General features: G+C 37.5%; 1 protein-coding gene across 1 annotated transcript; it reads left to right on the top strand.

Moving 5' to 3' along the window:
* Nucleotides 1-1,170: 1,170 nt before the first annotated feature.
* On the top strand, nt 1,171-1,750 carry LOC137253538 (U6 snRNA-associated Sm-like protein LSm2). The gene is made up of 3 exons (XM_067790649.1): nt 1,171-1,237; nt 1,318-1,385; nt 1,452-1,750. The coding sequence occupies exons 1-3, from the start codon at nt 1,235-1,237 to the stop codon at nt 1,666-1,668; spliced, it is 288 nt and encodes a 95-aa protein (XP_067646750.1). The 5' UTR covers nt 1,171-1,234; the 3' UTR covers nt 1,669-1,750.
* Nucleotides 1,751-18,101: the final 16,351 nt, after the last annotated feature.

Genomic DNA, 18,101 nt, shown 5'->3' with positions numbered 1-18,101 from the left:
CTCCTTAAGCCCATAGGCGGTGCTGGTTCATCAATCAGATGTCTGTTGGGATGCCCAGGTTTCTGGGTATTCAACAGGAACTGTTTGGTCAGCATCTCATTTCTCTCCCTGATGGGGAGTATTCTTGCCTCATTATGCAGATGGTGTTCTGGGGACATAAAAAGACAGCCCGCGGCGATTTTGAGAGCAGTATTTTGGCAGGCCTGTAGTTTCTTCCAGTGGGTGATTTTTAGGCTTGGCGACCATATCGGTGACGCGTAGCACGTAAGCACGTAATCGGCTGGCTAATTGCTTTGTATAAAGTCATGAGCGTTTATTTATCTTTTCCCCAAGTACTGCCAGCGAGGGATTTGAGGATTTTGTTACGGCTCTGAATTCTCGGAACAATTGCGGCTGCGTGCTCACCAAAATGTAGATCCTGGTCAAACGTCACACTCAAGATTTTGGGGTGTAGGACAATCGGTAGCGTAGTGCCATCGACGTGGATGTTCAAAATGGTCGACATTTGGGACGTCACTTGCGGTGTTAGTGTCCTCTGCTAATTGTTCTAAGAGTTCTACTACATTCGCCCATCGACGATATTGCTAACCGCTTGTATTCTGGTGCTCCATCGTATTTCAATTTCACGTTTGGCAGTTCTTGTTAAAGCATATCTTAATAATTCCCATCGTAACGTTGAACGTGAGAAAAAAGGTTATATGTTTTCAATTATTCCAAAACATGTCGGAACGCTTGGATCTTGTTTAGCTGCAGTAGTGCCTACTAAATATATCCAGGAAGTTCTGCTTTGCAACCATTTGGCGCCTCCTGTGAGTAGCGCCCGGGGCAAGGGGCACCATTTTCCCCCTCACTATGCCACTGTGTCCGTCGTTGGCGATTCCCTATAGCTGTACGACTCTGATATCAGTGGAATATAAATAGAGAACATATACAGAATTTTGTATAAATTCTTTGATATAAGTGTGTAATTTTTGTGAAGTTGAATAAGTCGAATCACCAAACAAAAATGTGAAAAATAATTTATGAGGACATTTGGCAACTGACCCAACTTGCAGTTCAGAGTAAAAATTTTCTATCACTCAACTGACGGAAACATGTTTGCAACGTATCACAAAAAATTTTGTCTGCAGAAAGCGCCCAAACTATTATTATTGGGAAGATGGCAACTCGAACAGCTGTTAATTTGACAAACGTTTAATGTTTTGTTGTCGCCGCATTTCCACACATTTAACAAATGGTTAGTATTTGCAATTTAAGTTTAATAAACGATTTTTATCAAAGACCATACATATGTAACTTTATTTTGCATTCCATTAGCTATTCTATTCGTTCTTCAAATCCCTTGTGGGGAAAGATGTCGTGGTGGAACTCAAAAACGACCTCAGGTAAACACTTCACCTTGCACAATCTTTGCTAACTGGCATTTGGCTAATGCTCCCGTTTTTCTGTAGTATTTGCGGTACATTGCACTCAGTGGATCAATATCTAAATATAAAGCTGACCGATATTAATGTCACGGATCCAGATAAATACCCGCACATGTTGTCGGTGAAGAATTGCTTCATCAGAGGTTCAGTTGTGCGATACGTTCAATTGCCCGGTGAGGAGGTGGATACACAACTGTTACAGGATGCTGCACGGAAGGAGGCCGTAGTTAGTACTAGATAAATAGACAACTTTCGACATCTACAATATTCATAATTTAAGGCCGATAATGATTAAAATTTTGTAACCCAATGAACTAAGGTAATTTCTAGTTTGATTTTAGAATGGTTTTTGTTTACAAATCTTCACAAAAGCTACAAATTTCGTCTATAACTAATTAGGCCAGAAATAATGCCGTACATTCCCACGTACAACTATTGTGAAATCAAGGATCTTAAAGGCTTCTTCTTTCCTTGGACCTCCGCTTCAGGACTTTGGTAATACTTCTTGAGTGACTGCTCTTATTGGATGAGATCTTTCTGCAGCAACTTAACACCATGTTATACTAACCCCAAATCGATCAGCGCAATTTTTAGCTTCCCCAACCCAATAGTCAACTTACCTACCCGTGGCGAATGTTGTTTCTTTAACAGCCGAGTCCTTGGCGACCTTAAGTGTCTCATAAATCTAGATGGTAAGAGGGCGCTCTGGCCTAAAAGGTTTCACGTGGTCATACTAAATCAATCCAGAGATGGTCGGGCTAGTACCTAAATGGCGCTCGTTACCGCAACGTACCGGATTTGAATCCGGCAAAGACCATCAACATCGATAACACTCCCCAAGGCCGTCGGGGAGTGTCCTTATCGCTAAAACCAGAACTACAACAAAAATTAACTCCTTCCAGTAAGTGCCAACGTTCACGAATTGTTATCGAAATCCTCTAACGAAGTTCAAGGAAACAGGGTTGACCTATGCAAACATTGCTGCTAGGGGCGTTAATTTATTTCATTATTAGTCTAGAAATTTAACAATCAGACAAAATATGACAAAAAATAGATTGAAATTTATACTGCATAATATAAATAACATAATTTGTCGAGATGGACTGTGATGCCGAGCAACTGGCACTGATTATTGTTAATGCTGTAGGAATGGACGTGATTTCGAGCAGCTAGTTGATGTATATGTATCACACGTAAAATTTAAAAGATGGTTGGTGTCCCGTGATGACGCATTACATGCACTATATACGTTGCATTCATATGTTGAGGATGATTCTGGATAAGTGAGAGTTTAACCTGTTGCAGTATTTTACCGACTGTGTGAATGAGGTCGCCTAGGCAGTTAAGCGCCAACTAATGATGATAATGCCGAATGTGGCCAAGGGCCTCCTCATGCTCTCTGTTGTTGTTGTTGTATTAACGATAAAGACACCCCGAAGGTTTTGGGGAGTGTTATCGATGTTGATGGTCCCTCTCCGGATATATGACCGGTACGTTCCGGGACCAAAGCACCATAAGGGTACTAGCCCGACCATCTCGGGGACGATTTATATGACCACATTAAAACATCTAAGTCGTAATACCCCCTAGTTCCATGTGGAACTTGGGGTCGCCAGAGCCTCGCCTGCTAAATATGTTTATGATACATTCATATTTGTAACAGGATTCCCCTCGCGTAGGTGAGGTTGACAATTGGGTTGCGGAAGTTTTGAAGCTATAAAGCTTTGTATTGTGCTTATCAACAGAGGTGTCTCCCTATTGCCTGGGACGGGGGCCTGCATCAAACAGTTGTCGGTTTGGATGACCACATCCTGCCTGTCTAGCATTGCATAGCTCATCAATAGAAGGACCGATACCCGTTGCGTATATTGTGCAGATATCCGCGTAGGATATAATTGTGGCTATTGCAGCTGTGTAAGGTTGTTTCTATGTATCGTCGATGCAAGTGCAAAACTGCCTATAACTTTTGTACCAAAAAATGACCTTATTTAGAGGCTGTTATTTATTATATTGAACACGTTTCCACCAAGTAATATCCGTTTGGGTGGGTTTTGCAGTTTCAGGGACGAAATTAAAACCCATTCATTCACGCACAAATTGTCATCAATATCCTCTAACTGAAGTTTAGGGAAACTTGCAGTTTTAATAGGGGTGGACCAGAGGGAAAGGGGTGTTGGAGGCATTGTTTCCACATTACAATTAAAAAGATGGTCGATGTCATGTAGGGACACGTTACAAGCAGGACATACATTATGTTTGTCGCGGCTGATTCTGGATAGGCAAGAGTTTAACCTGTTACAGTATGCAGATCGAAGCTGTGCTAGATTGACTCGCGTCTCCTTCGGGAGGTTGCTTCCCTCTACTGCGAGTTATGAGTATAAGAGCAGGGCTCGCCGGGCATTGAGGTCCGATGCGCGCACTTTTTCTACATACGCCTGAGCTCTCAGATTCCGTATTTCCTCATAACTCTTAAGCCCCTGGCAGGCGGGGCTGCTTCAGTCAGATACCTGTTGGGAAGCCCAGGTTTCGGGGTACTCAGCAGAAACTGTTCAGCATTTAATTTCTCTCCCTTATGAGGAGTACCATTGTGTAAATGGTGTTCTGGGGACATAAGAAACAAACCGTAGCAGTTCTGAGAGCGCTGTTGTTGTTGTAGCATTAAGGTTACTCCCTGAAGACTTTGGGGGGTCTTATCGATGTGATGGTCCTTTGCCGGATATAGATCCGGTACGCTCCGGTAACACAGCACATTTTAGGTGCTAGCCCGACCATCTCGGGAACGATTTATATAGCCACATTGAACCTTCAGGCCATCCCTCCCTCCCCACCCCCAAGTTCCATGAGGAGTTCGGGGTCGCCAGAGCCTCGTCTGTTAGTGAAACGGGATTCGCCGCTCGAAGGTGAGGTTGACAATGGAGAAGCTATACATTGCACTACACAACCCCTTGAATCACGAGAGCGCTGTTTTAACAGTGCTGTAGTTTCTTCCAGTGAGTTATCCCAGGATCCCAGACTTTATGATGCTTTGATTGACTTTGTCGAAATCTTTTGCCAGGCTAAACACCGTGAGCACATGCTGATGATAATCTAACCAAAGATTTTTGGTAAATTTAGGGAGCAGGACGTTTTATTAGTAGTAGGACAACCTTTGACCATTTCATCTTTCACGAATGTCAAAGGAGGATGAATACGTCCAATGAGCTACCAGTTTTTTGTTTTAAGATCAAACAGAAAAGTTAAAGTTATTGGTCTTATGTTATAAAATAACTCAGTCCTCTTGGCGAATAGATGGTTTCTTACTGCTACAACAACAGCAACAACAATAGGTTTCTAGGACCCAGTTTGGGGTTCAAGTTGTTGTGTAGCGCAATATATAGCTTCTACAACCCAATTGCCAAACTCACCTTCGAGCCGGGAAACCCGTTTCACTAACAGACGAGGCTCCTCATAGAAGTTGGGGGTGGGGAGGGAGGGATGGCCTGAAGGTTTAATGTGGCCATATAAATCGTTCCTGAGATGGTCGGGCTAGCACCTTAATGGTGCTGTGTTACCGGAGCGTACCGTATCTGTATCCGGCAAATGACCATCCCATCGATAACACTCCCAAAGCCTTCGGGGAGCAACCTTATCGCTACAACAACAACGACAGTAACAGGACCCAGTCAAATTATTGTCTCGAATTGTGATATCTAGTTCGCCCTTAGTAGCCGAAACCTTGAGCCCGCAAGCGGAAAAGACGAGCACCTAACGTTCACACTTCTTTTCCCCGCACATTCTACTTCTGCTCTTTCTTCATGTTGTTAAGACTTCCCTATCTTAGGCACAGATAAATACTGATCATGCCCTAGAACATTTTCCCATGCTCCGTGTACAACTATCCTTTTTCTTCAAGTAGCGATAAACCCTCTCCTCGAAAGTTTTGGAGAGTATTCTCGATGATGATGGTATTTTGCCGCATATTGATCTGGTTATTAACTCGAGAACAATCCGAACCTTTGAGGTGTGTGGATTTTAACCACTGCTGTATATTGCGCTTATCCTCTTTCGTGGATCGAAATACTCTAAGTACCTAACAGCTCCAACTCACTGGCCTCGTATCATGGGGATCAGAACTCTATATACGGCCTTAAACTGTTCATTTATACCTTTCTTTTCGAATAGCAGAACAACTCGCTTCGGTCATTTTAAGGTCCTGTTATTAATTTTTTTATTTTTATAAATTTTTTTTTTTTATTAAGATACCTTTCACACAGTTGTTTTTGTAGCGGTAAAGACACTCTCCGAAGGTTTTGGGTTGTCTTATCGATGTTGATGGACCTTTGTTGGATATAGATACGGTAGGTTTCGGTAACAAGCACCATTACGATATAAGCCCGACCATCCCGACTCCACCTCCTGCTTCCATCAGGAACTTGGGTCGCTAGAGCCTCGACTGCTAAAGAAATATGATTCGCCACGGGTGGGTTAGGTTGACAATTGGGTTGGAAAAGCAATAAATTGCGCTGGCAAGCCTTTGAAAGGGTTGCGCTACACAACCCCTTGAACCATACGGGTATTTAAGTCGCCTCTTACGACAGTCATACGCTTCCCAAGACAGCCGGTTCTATGTACCGGAGCGACACGGATTTTTCCCCACCAAGGGCTGCCATTTTCAGTGTAACCCCATTTAATTTGTTGCGTCCTTGGTCGCACCTATTGGATGGGCGAAGCACTGCTACAACAACAACAGGCATACCTCGCGGGTATATTCTAAGCCCCCTAGCCTGCTGGGGTTTTTGGTATCAGTCAAGGACTGCTCTTTGCTAACTCCTTTTGGAACATCAACCATTTCTTGCCATATCGTCGCCCGCTTGCCAGAAGCATGAATGTCCCAAAATGAAAATGTTGGGGAATCGATTTTCAAAGTTTATTGCTCCCTCAAAATTAGAAGAATTAGTTTGTACTGTAAAAGTGTATCTATATATTATATTTACACCATGCTCTTTCAACTGAAATAATTGTTCTGCTCGCATCCCTTCTATTTTCCGAGATTTAGCACATTCATTTTTCTGGCACAACAAAAATTTAAAAACTGATCTAATTTTTTGTTAACACAGCTATGCAAAAAAATTAAAAGTAGTCGGATCAGGTAATGCGACTCATGTTTTCTATACATTTTGATGCGCTGAATCCAAAGACGCTTTAAGAATTGGCCCAAGTGGTCATGGTATGGCCTTAACCTCAAAACACGTAAAAAAATCACTACAAATTGATTTTAAATAATGTTAGGGCCAATCCAATATCTGTTGGGCCAATCCGGTTGGCGGATTGGGATTCGGAGCATCACAGTACTTGGGAAAACATCCGCGGCTTTGACTTATCGAAAGGATGTATGTAAATGAAAAAGTTACACATTCAATTAAATTTCATATAGACTAATTTGTTTTTATTTAAGATATTATTGCAAACTAGTTCTTATTCTCATCAGATTCAGAATCTTCTGAAATATTGGGCTTGGGTAAAGCGCTGCCCTCAAGATTTTTATAAAAAGAATGATATTCTTTTGATATAAGCAGTAGGGTGGTCCACGTATATATAAAAAAAAAAATTTTTTTTAGAAATTTCACGCTAACTAAATTTTTTGTTACCCATACTTATACCTATATGACACTGCTTTATTTTCGTGTATTTCATCTTGTATTTTATCTTAAATTTTTTGTCGCACTCCTTCCTAAAGCGGCTTTAGTACTGGTGTAAGTGTGTAAACTATATTTCAAAAAACTAACGAAATACAAGGAAAATACAATCTACTTCATTAAAAACAAACGAGCCAGTTTGTATTTCGATAGGTTTTTTGACATTCGGCCGTTTTTTCTTTATTTTTTTCTGACACATGAAAATTTTGTTTTTAGTTTGAAAACTTGGTGCATAAAAACACAATTAAAATCAACTTTCTTGTGAAAAAAGTGAACCATTATAGACCGAAATAATTTTCGTGTGTTATTTGCATTGTTTTTATTGGTAAAAGTGTCAATGTAAAAATAAAATGTAAAACATAAACAAAAACATGTCAAACTCACCAATTTTGGAGGAATAGTGGTCTCGCTTTTTCATATAGAAATTGTTTTTGTGTTTTGAAGTTCCGATAAAGTTTCGTCAGTTTTTTTAGCTTGCAATCCAAGCAAAAATAAAGCAGTATCATATATGCTTTAGTAAACTTTAAATTTCAAATTGAAGGAAAATTGGTTGAAAGGAACAGGGTGCTCATCGATGTTATATTTTTAAAAATTCCCGAAAACTGCTTTATTGTAAATAAAAAGGCTTTATTTTAACACAACATATTTTTTTATAATTTTATTTTGTAAAGAAAACATGTAAATATAATTCATATAGTATTATTAAAAACATATTTGTAAAATATAATTCATGTAGTAAATATTATACAAAACATATTGAAACATTAGTGGGTTTTGTTTGAAACTATTTCTATAAGGGATTTTTTTGTTATATCAGCTGATACGAGTTTACGATTTAATTTAACAACTTGCAGCAGAAATTGGTTCTCATCTTCGTCTTTCGTTAGAGACTTGCTAAATTCTTCGAACAGTTTTACACCTCTTTCTGCAGTGTCACTGACCACGCGTAAGTGTTTGATTCGTGTTTTTCCCTCAAGGTAATCCAAATTGTCATTCCATGTTTCAGGAGAAAGTTGCAGGAAAGAATCTCTAAGATTTAATTTGGAAAGTGTTTCTGCCGTCCTTTTTGTGGCGAAATCGCCCAAAGTAGATTGAGGAGTTAACATTTGGGGACTACCTCTTACTTTTCGTGGCCCTGGTTCAATATTCATTCCTCGAATGATTTCTGCTTTTTGTAAACAAGTCAGATTGTCGGAAAATAGAGCGAGCCCGATAAGCTCATCAGATAAATATCACAAGTGACGTTCCAAAACACTTGCATTTCCAATTTCAGAGTCCATTTCTTCATATGCCCGGAGGTTTTTCCATAACTGCAAGTCACAATAGGGTGCTTCTGTTGCCAAGGGTGTTGTACCCACGCTTGGGTGTAAATCATTGCACCAAATTTCACAAATCGGGAAATTTGCTTTTCTTCTTCGTTGGTCAGGTTAAACTTGTTCTTTTGATTTTTAAACAAAAGTATTTTAAAGGCATAAAGTAACTTGGCCATCCATCGTGCATGATGTATGGGCCCAGGGGCTCGCCAATGAATTTTGGTCGGAGGTTTATTTAAAACGACCAACGTAAGTTCGACGAGCTCGTGATAGTCATCTCGAGTGTTTTCTAACGTATCAGTTCTTTCAATCACTGCTAAAGTATTTTGAACCAGTAAGTTAGAAGATGAACTTAAATCAAGGGTTGTGTAACTATCTCGCGAAATATTTTCCCAGACCTCCTTAAATCTTTTAAATAATTGGATTTCTGGGGATACAGATGGCCCAAAGCACAAATTAAACACTTTGGAAAGAATTATTTCGAGCACATGATGGCGACATGCTAGCCATAATAAGTGCCGATCAAGCTTTATTTCGAATAGAGCACATGCTCCACTTTTATAACCTGTATTTGAAGATGTAGTGTCGAAACTCATAGAACTAACTTGACCTTTTATTTCCCACTCCTCCAAAAGTTTACACACGGCACTTGCAATTTGTTCCCCCGTTCCAGCCTTCAATTTGGGAACACCCAGCAGTTTTTCACCTCCATCTCCAGACACGAGTATAGGTAGCCGCTCCAATTTTTTGTTATTTATATGATCAGGCAAACGCTTTCCATCCCAATGCACAACTATCGGATATTCTGTCGTAAATGAAGCTTTAATTTCAGCATGGAACTCGATTCTTGCTTTCTTTTTTTCTCGTCGAATCGAGCTTCTGGAAACTGGAAGTGCTGACGGGCTACAACCAAGTGAAGCAGCAATTGGAATGATCAGTTTGACTGCCTTACGATCTGATATATTGTTGCGATCCATAGCACTTAATACATGCGGTGTGAGCACTTTACTTTTGGATGGCAAATCGTCTGAAGTCAAAGCTGAGGCTTCTTTTGGTTTTTTTTGCATTGTTATTTGCCGAGTCTTTGATGGACAGCGGTTTGTCAAGCGTCACGATCTGAGACTGCTCAGCTACAGAAGAAATTTCATCAGCCAAGCGTAATACTTAAAGAAAACAGAAGCAAACGTATTATACATTAATTTAGAGAGGTGAGAACAATCTTTTTTATAGAAAAAAGGGAGTCTGAGCTATCAAATGTGTTTGAGTGAGAGTTATAATCTTGGCATAAACGCCGAAAAGGTTAATTTTGTTCGAAATTCGTTCTACATTGTTTCAGCAGAAGAGGTTTAAAGTGTCTCGATGTCCGAGAGGGAACGCAAAAGTTCACTTCATTCAGAAGGAATGGGCTCGAAATTGATCCATTTAAAAGTTTTGTCATAAATATTACACCAAGCATTTCCCTTCGACTAGCAAGAGTTGGAAGATTGATAACCTTTAATATCGTCATTTTCAAATTGTTCACTAGAAGAACTACTGAAGCTTAATTCAAGTTGGTTTGATGTTACCGAGGTAGAAACTGCATTTTGTTTTGCCTTCTGACGCAGCTCTTCCGCCCTTAACTTACGATTTTGCGAGCGTTTATTTACTTTCTCAGCCTTCTTATCAAAAGAAGTCATCAGCATTTTTCGGTCCTGCCTTTGATCGATTAAAAATGTTCGATCTTCGTCAATTTTTATCATATCGAGGGCATCCGCTCCTACGATATCAAATAGTTGGTCTAGTTCCTCAACAAATGACATTTCCCGGTCTTTCTGGCTTTGAGAAGCTCTGGATTTGTTCTTTTTCAAAAGCAACCATATATTGTGTATTCTTTCAAGCTTATCAATACAGTTTCTCGCCTCATTTGTTGGTATAAATGCCTTGCCCCAAACTTCTATTAGTTCCTCAATCACATAATTTGCCGCATTTCGAACACTTTTTTTTTATTCTCAAGAGCTTCTGAAAACCCAAAAGTATTTGTCTGAGAGTGGGAAGTTGATTGAAGCGAGTTAACGGTTGCAAATCTCGTACACCGAGAATGAAAATTCCATCTTTTTGACGTGTTGAGCAGGCCATTATTTTCACTAATATTTTTAGAAATATTTAATAAATGCTTGCATACTTAATTATTTTTTTTAAAATAATTTCAAACACTTGCCGATAAAAATAGTTATTTAGGACCAATACCTTTTTATATTATGTAATCTCCCACTTTATTTTTATTAAAACGCGGATTTACATGTGCACATTGTGCATAGGCACTCTGCGATCAAGTATTTCAAAATGAAATTTGAAATGGCAAACGTAAACACGCGCGACGCTAATATATTTGTGTGTGTGAGAAATGCGTTGCAATAAACTGAAAAATAAATATAAACGTTTAAAGAACAGTAAAATTATTCAACTTACCCATGAATACAGTACTTTAGTTTTCGGTGGAGCACTTAGTTTGAGACGATGTAAAATTTATAAAATCATGGAATGTGGTAATTTTTGGCGAAATACATTATTTCATTTGCGTTGAGCACCTCTTTCACAAGTCGCAAAACTCTGAAATTTCGTATAGATAATGTAATTGATTGGGGTAACAAAATTACGGGTTAGCCTGGGTCAAAATCACAAAAAAAAAAAAATTTGGACCACCCTAAAGCAGTTTTTCACACAATTTTTACAAGTATTTTAGTTTTGATTCGAGAAGAGGCAACGGCTTCGAATAAATCGGGTTGTCTTCAATTAAACAACTATCTTTTTTCGAATATTCAGCTATTAAAAACTCTTCATCGGTATAATTTTTTATGAAGAATACCTTATACAGCTCATCTTTTGTGTATATCAACTAGCATATATATCACATGGGTAGTTTTATAGCTCCCTGAGTAAAATAATTATAAATAACAAAATCGTCATACAGTTGTGTGTGAGCCTCGAAAAGTTTTGGTGAGTTACGAGTTGGTGCCCAACTCGTACTTATACCGCAACATTCCAACATAAGAATGTGTGCTGTTCTTACTTTTTTTCAAATTTTTTTTAGCCATATTAACGAATGTGTAATACAAACAGGAAAATCATTACCTTGTCGCCAGCCAGAAACATGAATGTGCTACATTAATTTTTCTTCTGTGATTGAATTGTACATTCATGAAAATGGCACTGCACATTATTGGGGTTTCCATGTGCATAGGAAGCTCTAGATTTAAGTAGAACCCAGAGAATCTGAAGGGTAATATAACGAGGTCTATAACACAAAATCGGAAAAATTGCACATTCCTGCTTCTGGTTAGTGGGCAACGATATGTACTACTACTATTTCTATAATTTTTATATTTTGCAGTTATTGAGGTACATATTGTTGGTTTGTTTGACGTACATAGTTTCTCGCTTTTCCAAGCCCCTCGTTCACTTTGCCTTACAGAGTCAGAGTATAGCTTTCCTCACGGTCATGAGACCGGATCGTTTCGCGCTCCCTCTTCTGCTTTCAGCAATGCAGGCTTATCGCCTTTAGCCGATCGTTGCATCTTCTTTCCACCAGAGGCTTCATCCTCCTCAATGTACACCGCAGCATGACTGCTGTAAACCTGCTTTCTATATCTCACAGGTTTATACTAGACACTCAGGTTGATTCGACTACATCGCCACAAAATTTGTTGTTGCTGCCCAGTATTGTGAGGTTATCTCAATTTCTTTGAAACGGCTCGCAGAGAGTTCCCTTATCCAGGTCCGCGTTCCCGCGTATAACGTTATTTTTTCCTAGATTGTGGGATTGGGAAGACCTTGGCCACCGACATCTCGCCGCCCTCCTATGAACCGGATGCAGGCTTCCAAGCCGCTCAGCCACATAGTCGGGAGCTATAGAGTTCGGGTAAACCCTCACACCGACGGCAAAGTTAAAATGGTTTTCTATAGGAAGGAACATAAAACTAAATAAGAATTCCAATGTGATTTAAATAGTACCTAACTGTTCTTTTGCAACATCATTTAACTTTAAGTTCTTAGATAAATAATACGGGATCTCAAAGAATGTTAACCATATCGAAATGTCAATGAGATAACAATCTTCCCATTAATGAAAAGGCTGTGACATCAAAGAAATGCGCAACACACAAAAATAACCAAACAAATTTACAACAAGTAAGGAAGGTTAAGTTCGGGTGTAACCGAACATTACATACTCAGTTGAGAGCTATGGTGAAAACATAAGGGAAAATAACCATGTAGGAAAATGAACCGCGGGTAACCCTGGAATGTGTTTGTATGACATGTATATCAAATGAAAGGTATTAAAGAGTATTTTATGAGGGAGTGGGCCATAGCTCTATAGGTGGACGCCATTTAGGGATATCGCCATAAAGGTGGATCAGGGTTGACTCTAGAATTTGTTTGTACGATATGGGTATCAAATGAAAGGTGTTAATGAGCATTTTAAAAGGCAGTGGGCCTTAGTTCTATAGGTGGACGCCTTTTCGAGATATCGCCTTAAAGGTGGACCAGGGATGGCCCTAGAATTTGTTTGTACGATATGGGTATCAAATGAAAGGGGTTAATGAGCATTTTAAAAGGGAGTGGGCCTTAGTTCTATAGGTGGACGCCTTTTCGAGATATCGCCTTAAAGGTGGACCAGGGATGGCCCTAGAATTTGTTTGTACGATATGGGTATCAAATGAAAGGGGTTAATGAGCATTTTAAAAGGGAGTGGGCCTTAGTTCTATAGGTGGATGCCTTTTCGAGATACCGCCATAAAGGTGGACCAGGGGTGACTCTAGAATGCGTTTGTACGATATGGGTATCAAATTAAAGGTATTAATGAGGGTTTTAAAAGGGAGTGGTGGTAGTTGTATAGGTGGACGCCTTTTCGAGATATCGCCATAAAGGTGGACCAGGGGTGACTCTAGAATGTGTTTGTACGATATGGGTATCAAACGAAAGGTGTTAATGAGTATTTTAAAAGGGCGTGGGCCTTAGTTCTTTAGGTGGACGCCTTTTCGAGATACCGCCATAAAGGTGGACCAGGGGTGACTCTAGAATGCGTTTGTACGATATGGGTATCAAATTAAAGGTATTAATGAGGGTTTAAAAGGGAGTGGTGGTACTTGTATATGTGAAGGCGTTTTCCAGATATCGACCAAAATGTTGGCCAGGGTGACCCAGAACATTATCTGTTGGATACCGCTAATTTATTTATACATATATATAATACCACGAACAGTATTCCTGCCAAGATTTCAAGGGTTTTTTTCTAAAGTAATATTTTGCGTCAATAAACCAATCCAATTACCATGTTTCATCCCTTTTTTCGTATTTGGTATAGAATTATGGCAGTTTTTTCATTTTTCGTAATTTTCGACATCGAAAAAGTGGACGTGGCCATAGTCGGATTTTGGCCATTTTTTGCACCAATACAAAGTGAGTTCAGATAAGTACGTGAACTGAGTTTAGTAAAGATATATCGATTTTTGCTCAAGTTATCGTGTTAACGGCCGAGCGGAAAGACAGACGGTCGACTGTGTATAAAAAATTGGGCGTGGCTTCAACCGATTTCGCCCTTTTTCACAGAAATAAGTTGTCGTCCCAGAATCTAAGCCCCTACCAAATTTCACAGGGATTGGTAAATGTTTGTTCGACTTATGGCATTAAAAGTATGCTAGACAAATTAAATTGAAATTTTCTTTTGTTTTTGCATTTTGTTGCACCATATCATTACTGGAGTTGAATGTTGACATAATTTACTTATATACTGTAAAGATATTAAATTTTTTGCTAAAATTTGACTTAAAAAAAAAAATGTTTTTTAAAAGTGGGCGTGGTTGTTCTCCGATTTTGCTTATTTTTATTAAGCATACATATAGTAATAGGAGTAACGTTCCTGCCAAATTTCATCATGATATCTTCAACGATTGCCAAATTACACCTTGCAAAAGTTTTAAATTACCTTCTTTTAAAAGAGGGCGGTACCACGCCCATTGGTCAAAATTTTACTAATTTTCTATTCGGCGTGGTTATAGTCCGATATCGTTCATTTTAAATAGTGATCTGAGATGACTGCTCAGGAACCTACATATCAAATTTCATCAAGATACCTCAAAATTTACTCAAGTTATCGTGTTAACGGACGGACGGACGGACGGACATGGCTCAATCAAATTTTTTTTCGATACTGATGATTTTGATATATGGAAGTGTATATCTATCTCGATTCCTTTATACCTGTACAACCAACCGTTATCCAATCAAAGTTAATATATCTGTGAGCTCTGCTCAAATGAGTATAAAAAGCTTAAACATTAAGCAGTCGTTGACATCTTAACGGGTCGCTAGCTATTCCATTAGTGAATGGAAGCAACAATACGCACACTTATCAGACGGTTCTCGTTTGGTTGCTTCTTTGTTGGTCTTGTTAACTTTGCATGTTGGAAAAATATCTTTTTAATATTTTTGTTTGTTGTTTGTGTGAAATACACACGCAAATGTTGAAGGTCGCTATGCCTTTTTACTTCCTTTATATTGGTTCCGTTTGAAGTGTCCATACAAAATTGGAGACTCTTGCAATCCATTTTTGAGTATCTTCCCGTAAAGCTAAAGTCTTGAAACTTGGAACAAACATCGGAGCCCGGTGACAATTTTACGAGGGAAAAAACTTTGCAAGGTGGTCCAGGAATCGTAGTAATTCTAAAAAACGTTCGAACTTGGAAATTTGCTTTAGAATTTTAAGAAATTTTCCCGATAGCCTTGTTTTTGAAAATAATTGTTCTAATCGTTTCTCTTCACTAAGAGAAAATCTTTTAGATACAATTTTTTTGATTGCATCATATTTATTGAAAAGAGGAGGAGGGTTAATAACGTCTAACATTTTAGATATAGCATCTCGTTGAAGAGTAACTTAAATATTTTGAAATTTTAAATTATCATCATTGATATTGCTAATTTCAAATTGTCCTTCAACAAGTAAAAACCAGGCATCGGGAGATTCTTGCCAAAATTGTGGTAATTTAATAGATTTAGTAGAAGAAATATTTGTAAAGTTATCTTGTGTTATATTAGAGATGTTGATTTGTGTTCTATTAATGTTGGAATTTTGAGTTGTATTGTGAGTCATTGTGTTATTTGTATAGTTGTTATTTTGATTTACCGAATTTGTAAAATTACGAGTTCGTATTGGGGCATGGCATAAAAAAGAAGGTAGTTCCACTCAAAATTTTGTGACGTATTTGGGGATTTTTGAAATTTCATAGTGTTTGTTGTGTTGTTAGAAGCGTTGCCATACCATTACTGTTTAAGGCGAAATTGCGCTTTTTCGGGATGGAAATTTCCTTCAGGATGAAAACTCAATGGTCATCTGAGACAATAATAAATGCTTCAACACGATTTATGTGCATACATATCTATTCAGAATACAGTAAAATATGCAGTTTTATTGAAAAAAAGTGGATAATGACTCATACCTTTATGGCAGCTTGATCCCTAGACAGAAAAAAATACACGAAAAATCCTGTTGCTCTAGCATGGCCCAATAATTATCATACCTCTACATCGGATATTTCTCAAGGCATGTTGAGAAAAAGTGTACCTCCAAAGTCTGCAGTGAGTGGTAGTTGTTTAATTTGTTACGTTTGTGGGACGCCACATCCATGTCGATTTTAAAAGGGTACATCATGTGTATAGACGAGGCTTGCCCCAAGGTTGACCCCACAACGGGCAAAAGAACTCTCATAACTAGTGGTTAACCTGCAGAGCAACAAGGCAATGTTCTCCCTAAAAAGTGGTTTAACAATTTCCTCAAGCGCTACGCTTGAATTATACAATAAATATAAAATGTGAACTTGTAGCCAATTTATCACCATTCAATTTCATAAAAATTGCGTTTAGGTATGCTAAACTCTTTAGAAATTGCGGTTATTTAGGACGTCCTTTGGGCAATCAATTAACAAACGTGTATGTTTTGTCAACTTGTTCTGAGAAAACGTACGGACTGGATCCACGTTTCTTCCACCAACGCAATTTTCGTATTAAAATATTCGTATTATTAATAATAAGATAATAGTTGATAGATAATATTAAAAATTGTATATATATTTAGATTTAAATCAATAATATTTAAAAAAATAATTAAATTTAATTAATTTTATAATATATATATATTAACATATGAATATATTAACATAAAAATTTAAAAAATATTTGGTGAAATTTTTATTTTTTAAATATTGATTGATGATTTGCAATGGCATTTACGTTATTCGAGAAATTTTGATTGCTGATATTGATAAATATTTTCGTTTTATTTGACGTTTAAATTTTGGTAGATATTTCTTGTCTTCTATTTTGGACACAAAATTTCACTTAATTAGATTCCAATTCCAATCAAATTGTAAAATACGATGAATTTGTAAATTTATAATATACATATATTCTATCAAAACTTTTATATATTAATATTAAATATGTGTCAATGATTTTGTAGTTGTTGCTGATGCTTGTTGTTGTTCGACTATTCGCCGTCTCGTTGGATATCCAATTAATTTCTTCGTTGTTAACTTTGTTTCGCAGATATTTCACATTTCGTCACAGATATTAAGTTAAGTAGATGTTTTTGTTTTCAAAGTTTAACTATGTATTTTATTTTTCAAGTTTACACTTAAATGCTGCATATTTTAGTGAGTTAGTATAACAAATGGATTAAGTTCTTTTGTGTTTAATTTATGGTAAAATTCTTAACAATCAGAATATTATAAAAGATTCGCGCAAGATCGCCAATATATTTGGTGGTTAACGAAATATTAAAAATATTAATTTTAGGTTTGAGGTATAAAAATATTATTTTATTTATTTGATATTTTAAAATATTAAGATAAAAAATTTTCTTTTTGAAGTATTTAAAAATTTTCATTTACCAAAAACTAATTCGATAACAAAATATTTAAAATTCAAAGTATAAAATACAAAGTTTATAATTTAACAAGAAATAATAAACACTATATATATATTGCTACACTTAATAGTTGAGTTATTTATCCGACAGTTCAGAGATTCGAACGTTAACAGAAGCTGTAATATAATCAGGAATTTTCCAAAATTCGTTACAATATTAAGAAAGTCCACTTACAAATTTTGCGACCGTTATTTGAGCAACTTCCCGTAGATCTAGATTCATCAAACTAAGAACATACTTCAGAACCACATGATGATGCAACATGGTGAAAAAACCCTTCAAACTTGAAAACTTTGCTTTCGAGTTTTAAAGAACTTCCCGATAACCCAGAGATCTGAAACTTTGAACGAAATTTAGGGCTTTATTAGGTTGCAATATTTAAGATAAAAGAGTATTCTTGATGAGACAGGGATCCAGATATTTAGAGGTAGTAAAAAGTGTAACCTTACACATATTTCATGTCACCTTGACAATGCAACAAAAGGAGAAAATAAAAAGAAGAGAGATAATTTTTAAGTACTTCCGTTAAATAAATGTGGAGTGCAATAAGTAGGCATTCGACATAATCTTTACCTAAGCCCGGCAATGTGCAATCCAACTTTATAGTTTTGTTCTTGATAAAAAATTTTACAGTGGATATGTCAAAATTTGAATATGAAAGTTCAACAATATTATGTCTTTGTTTCAAGAGGCATTTTTCGCTTCTTCTTGCACATTCATACAA

The sequence above is a fragment of the Eurosta solidaginis genome, chromosome 5 (genome assembly GCF_040869045.1).
Source record: "Eurosta solidaginis isolate ZX-2024a chromosome 5, ASM4086904v1, whole genome shotgun sequence".
Lineage (NCBI taxonomy): Eukaryota > Metazoa > Arthropoda > Insecta > Diptera > Tephritidae > Eurosta > Eurosta solidaginis.
This window is presented reverse-complemented; position numbering and strand designations above follow the sequence as displayed.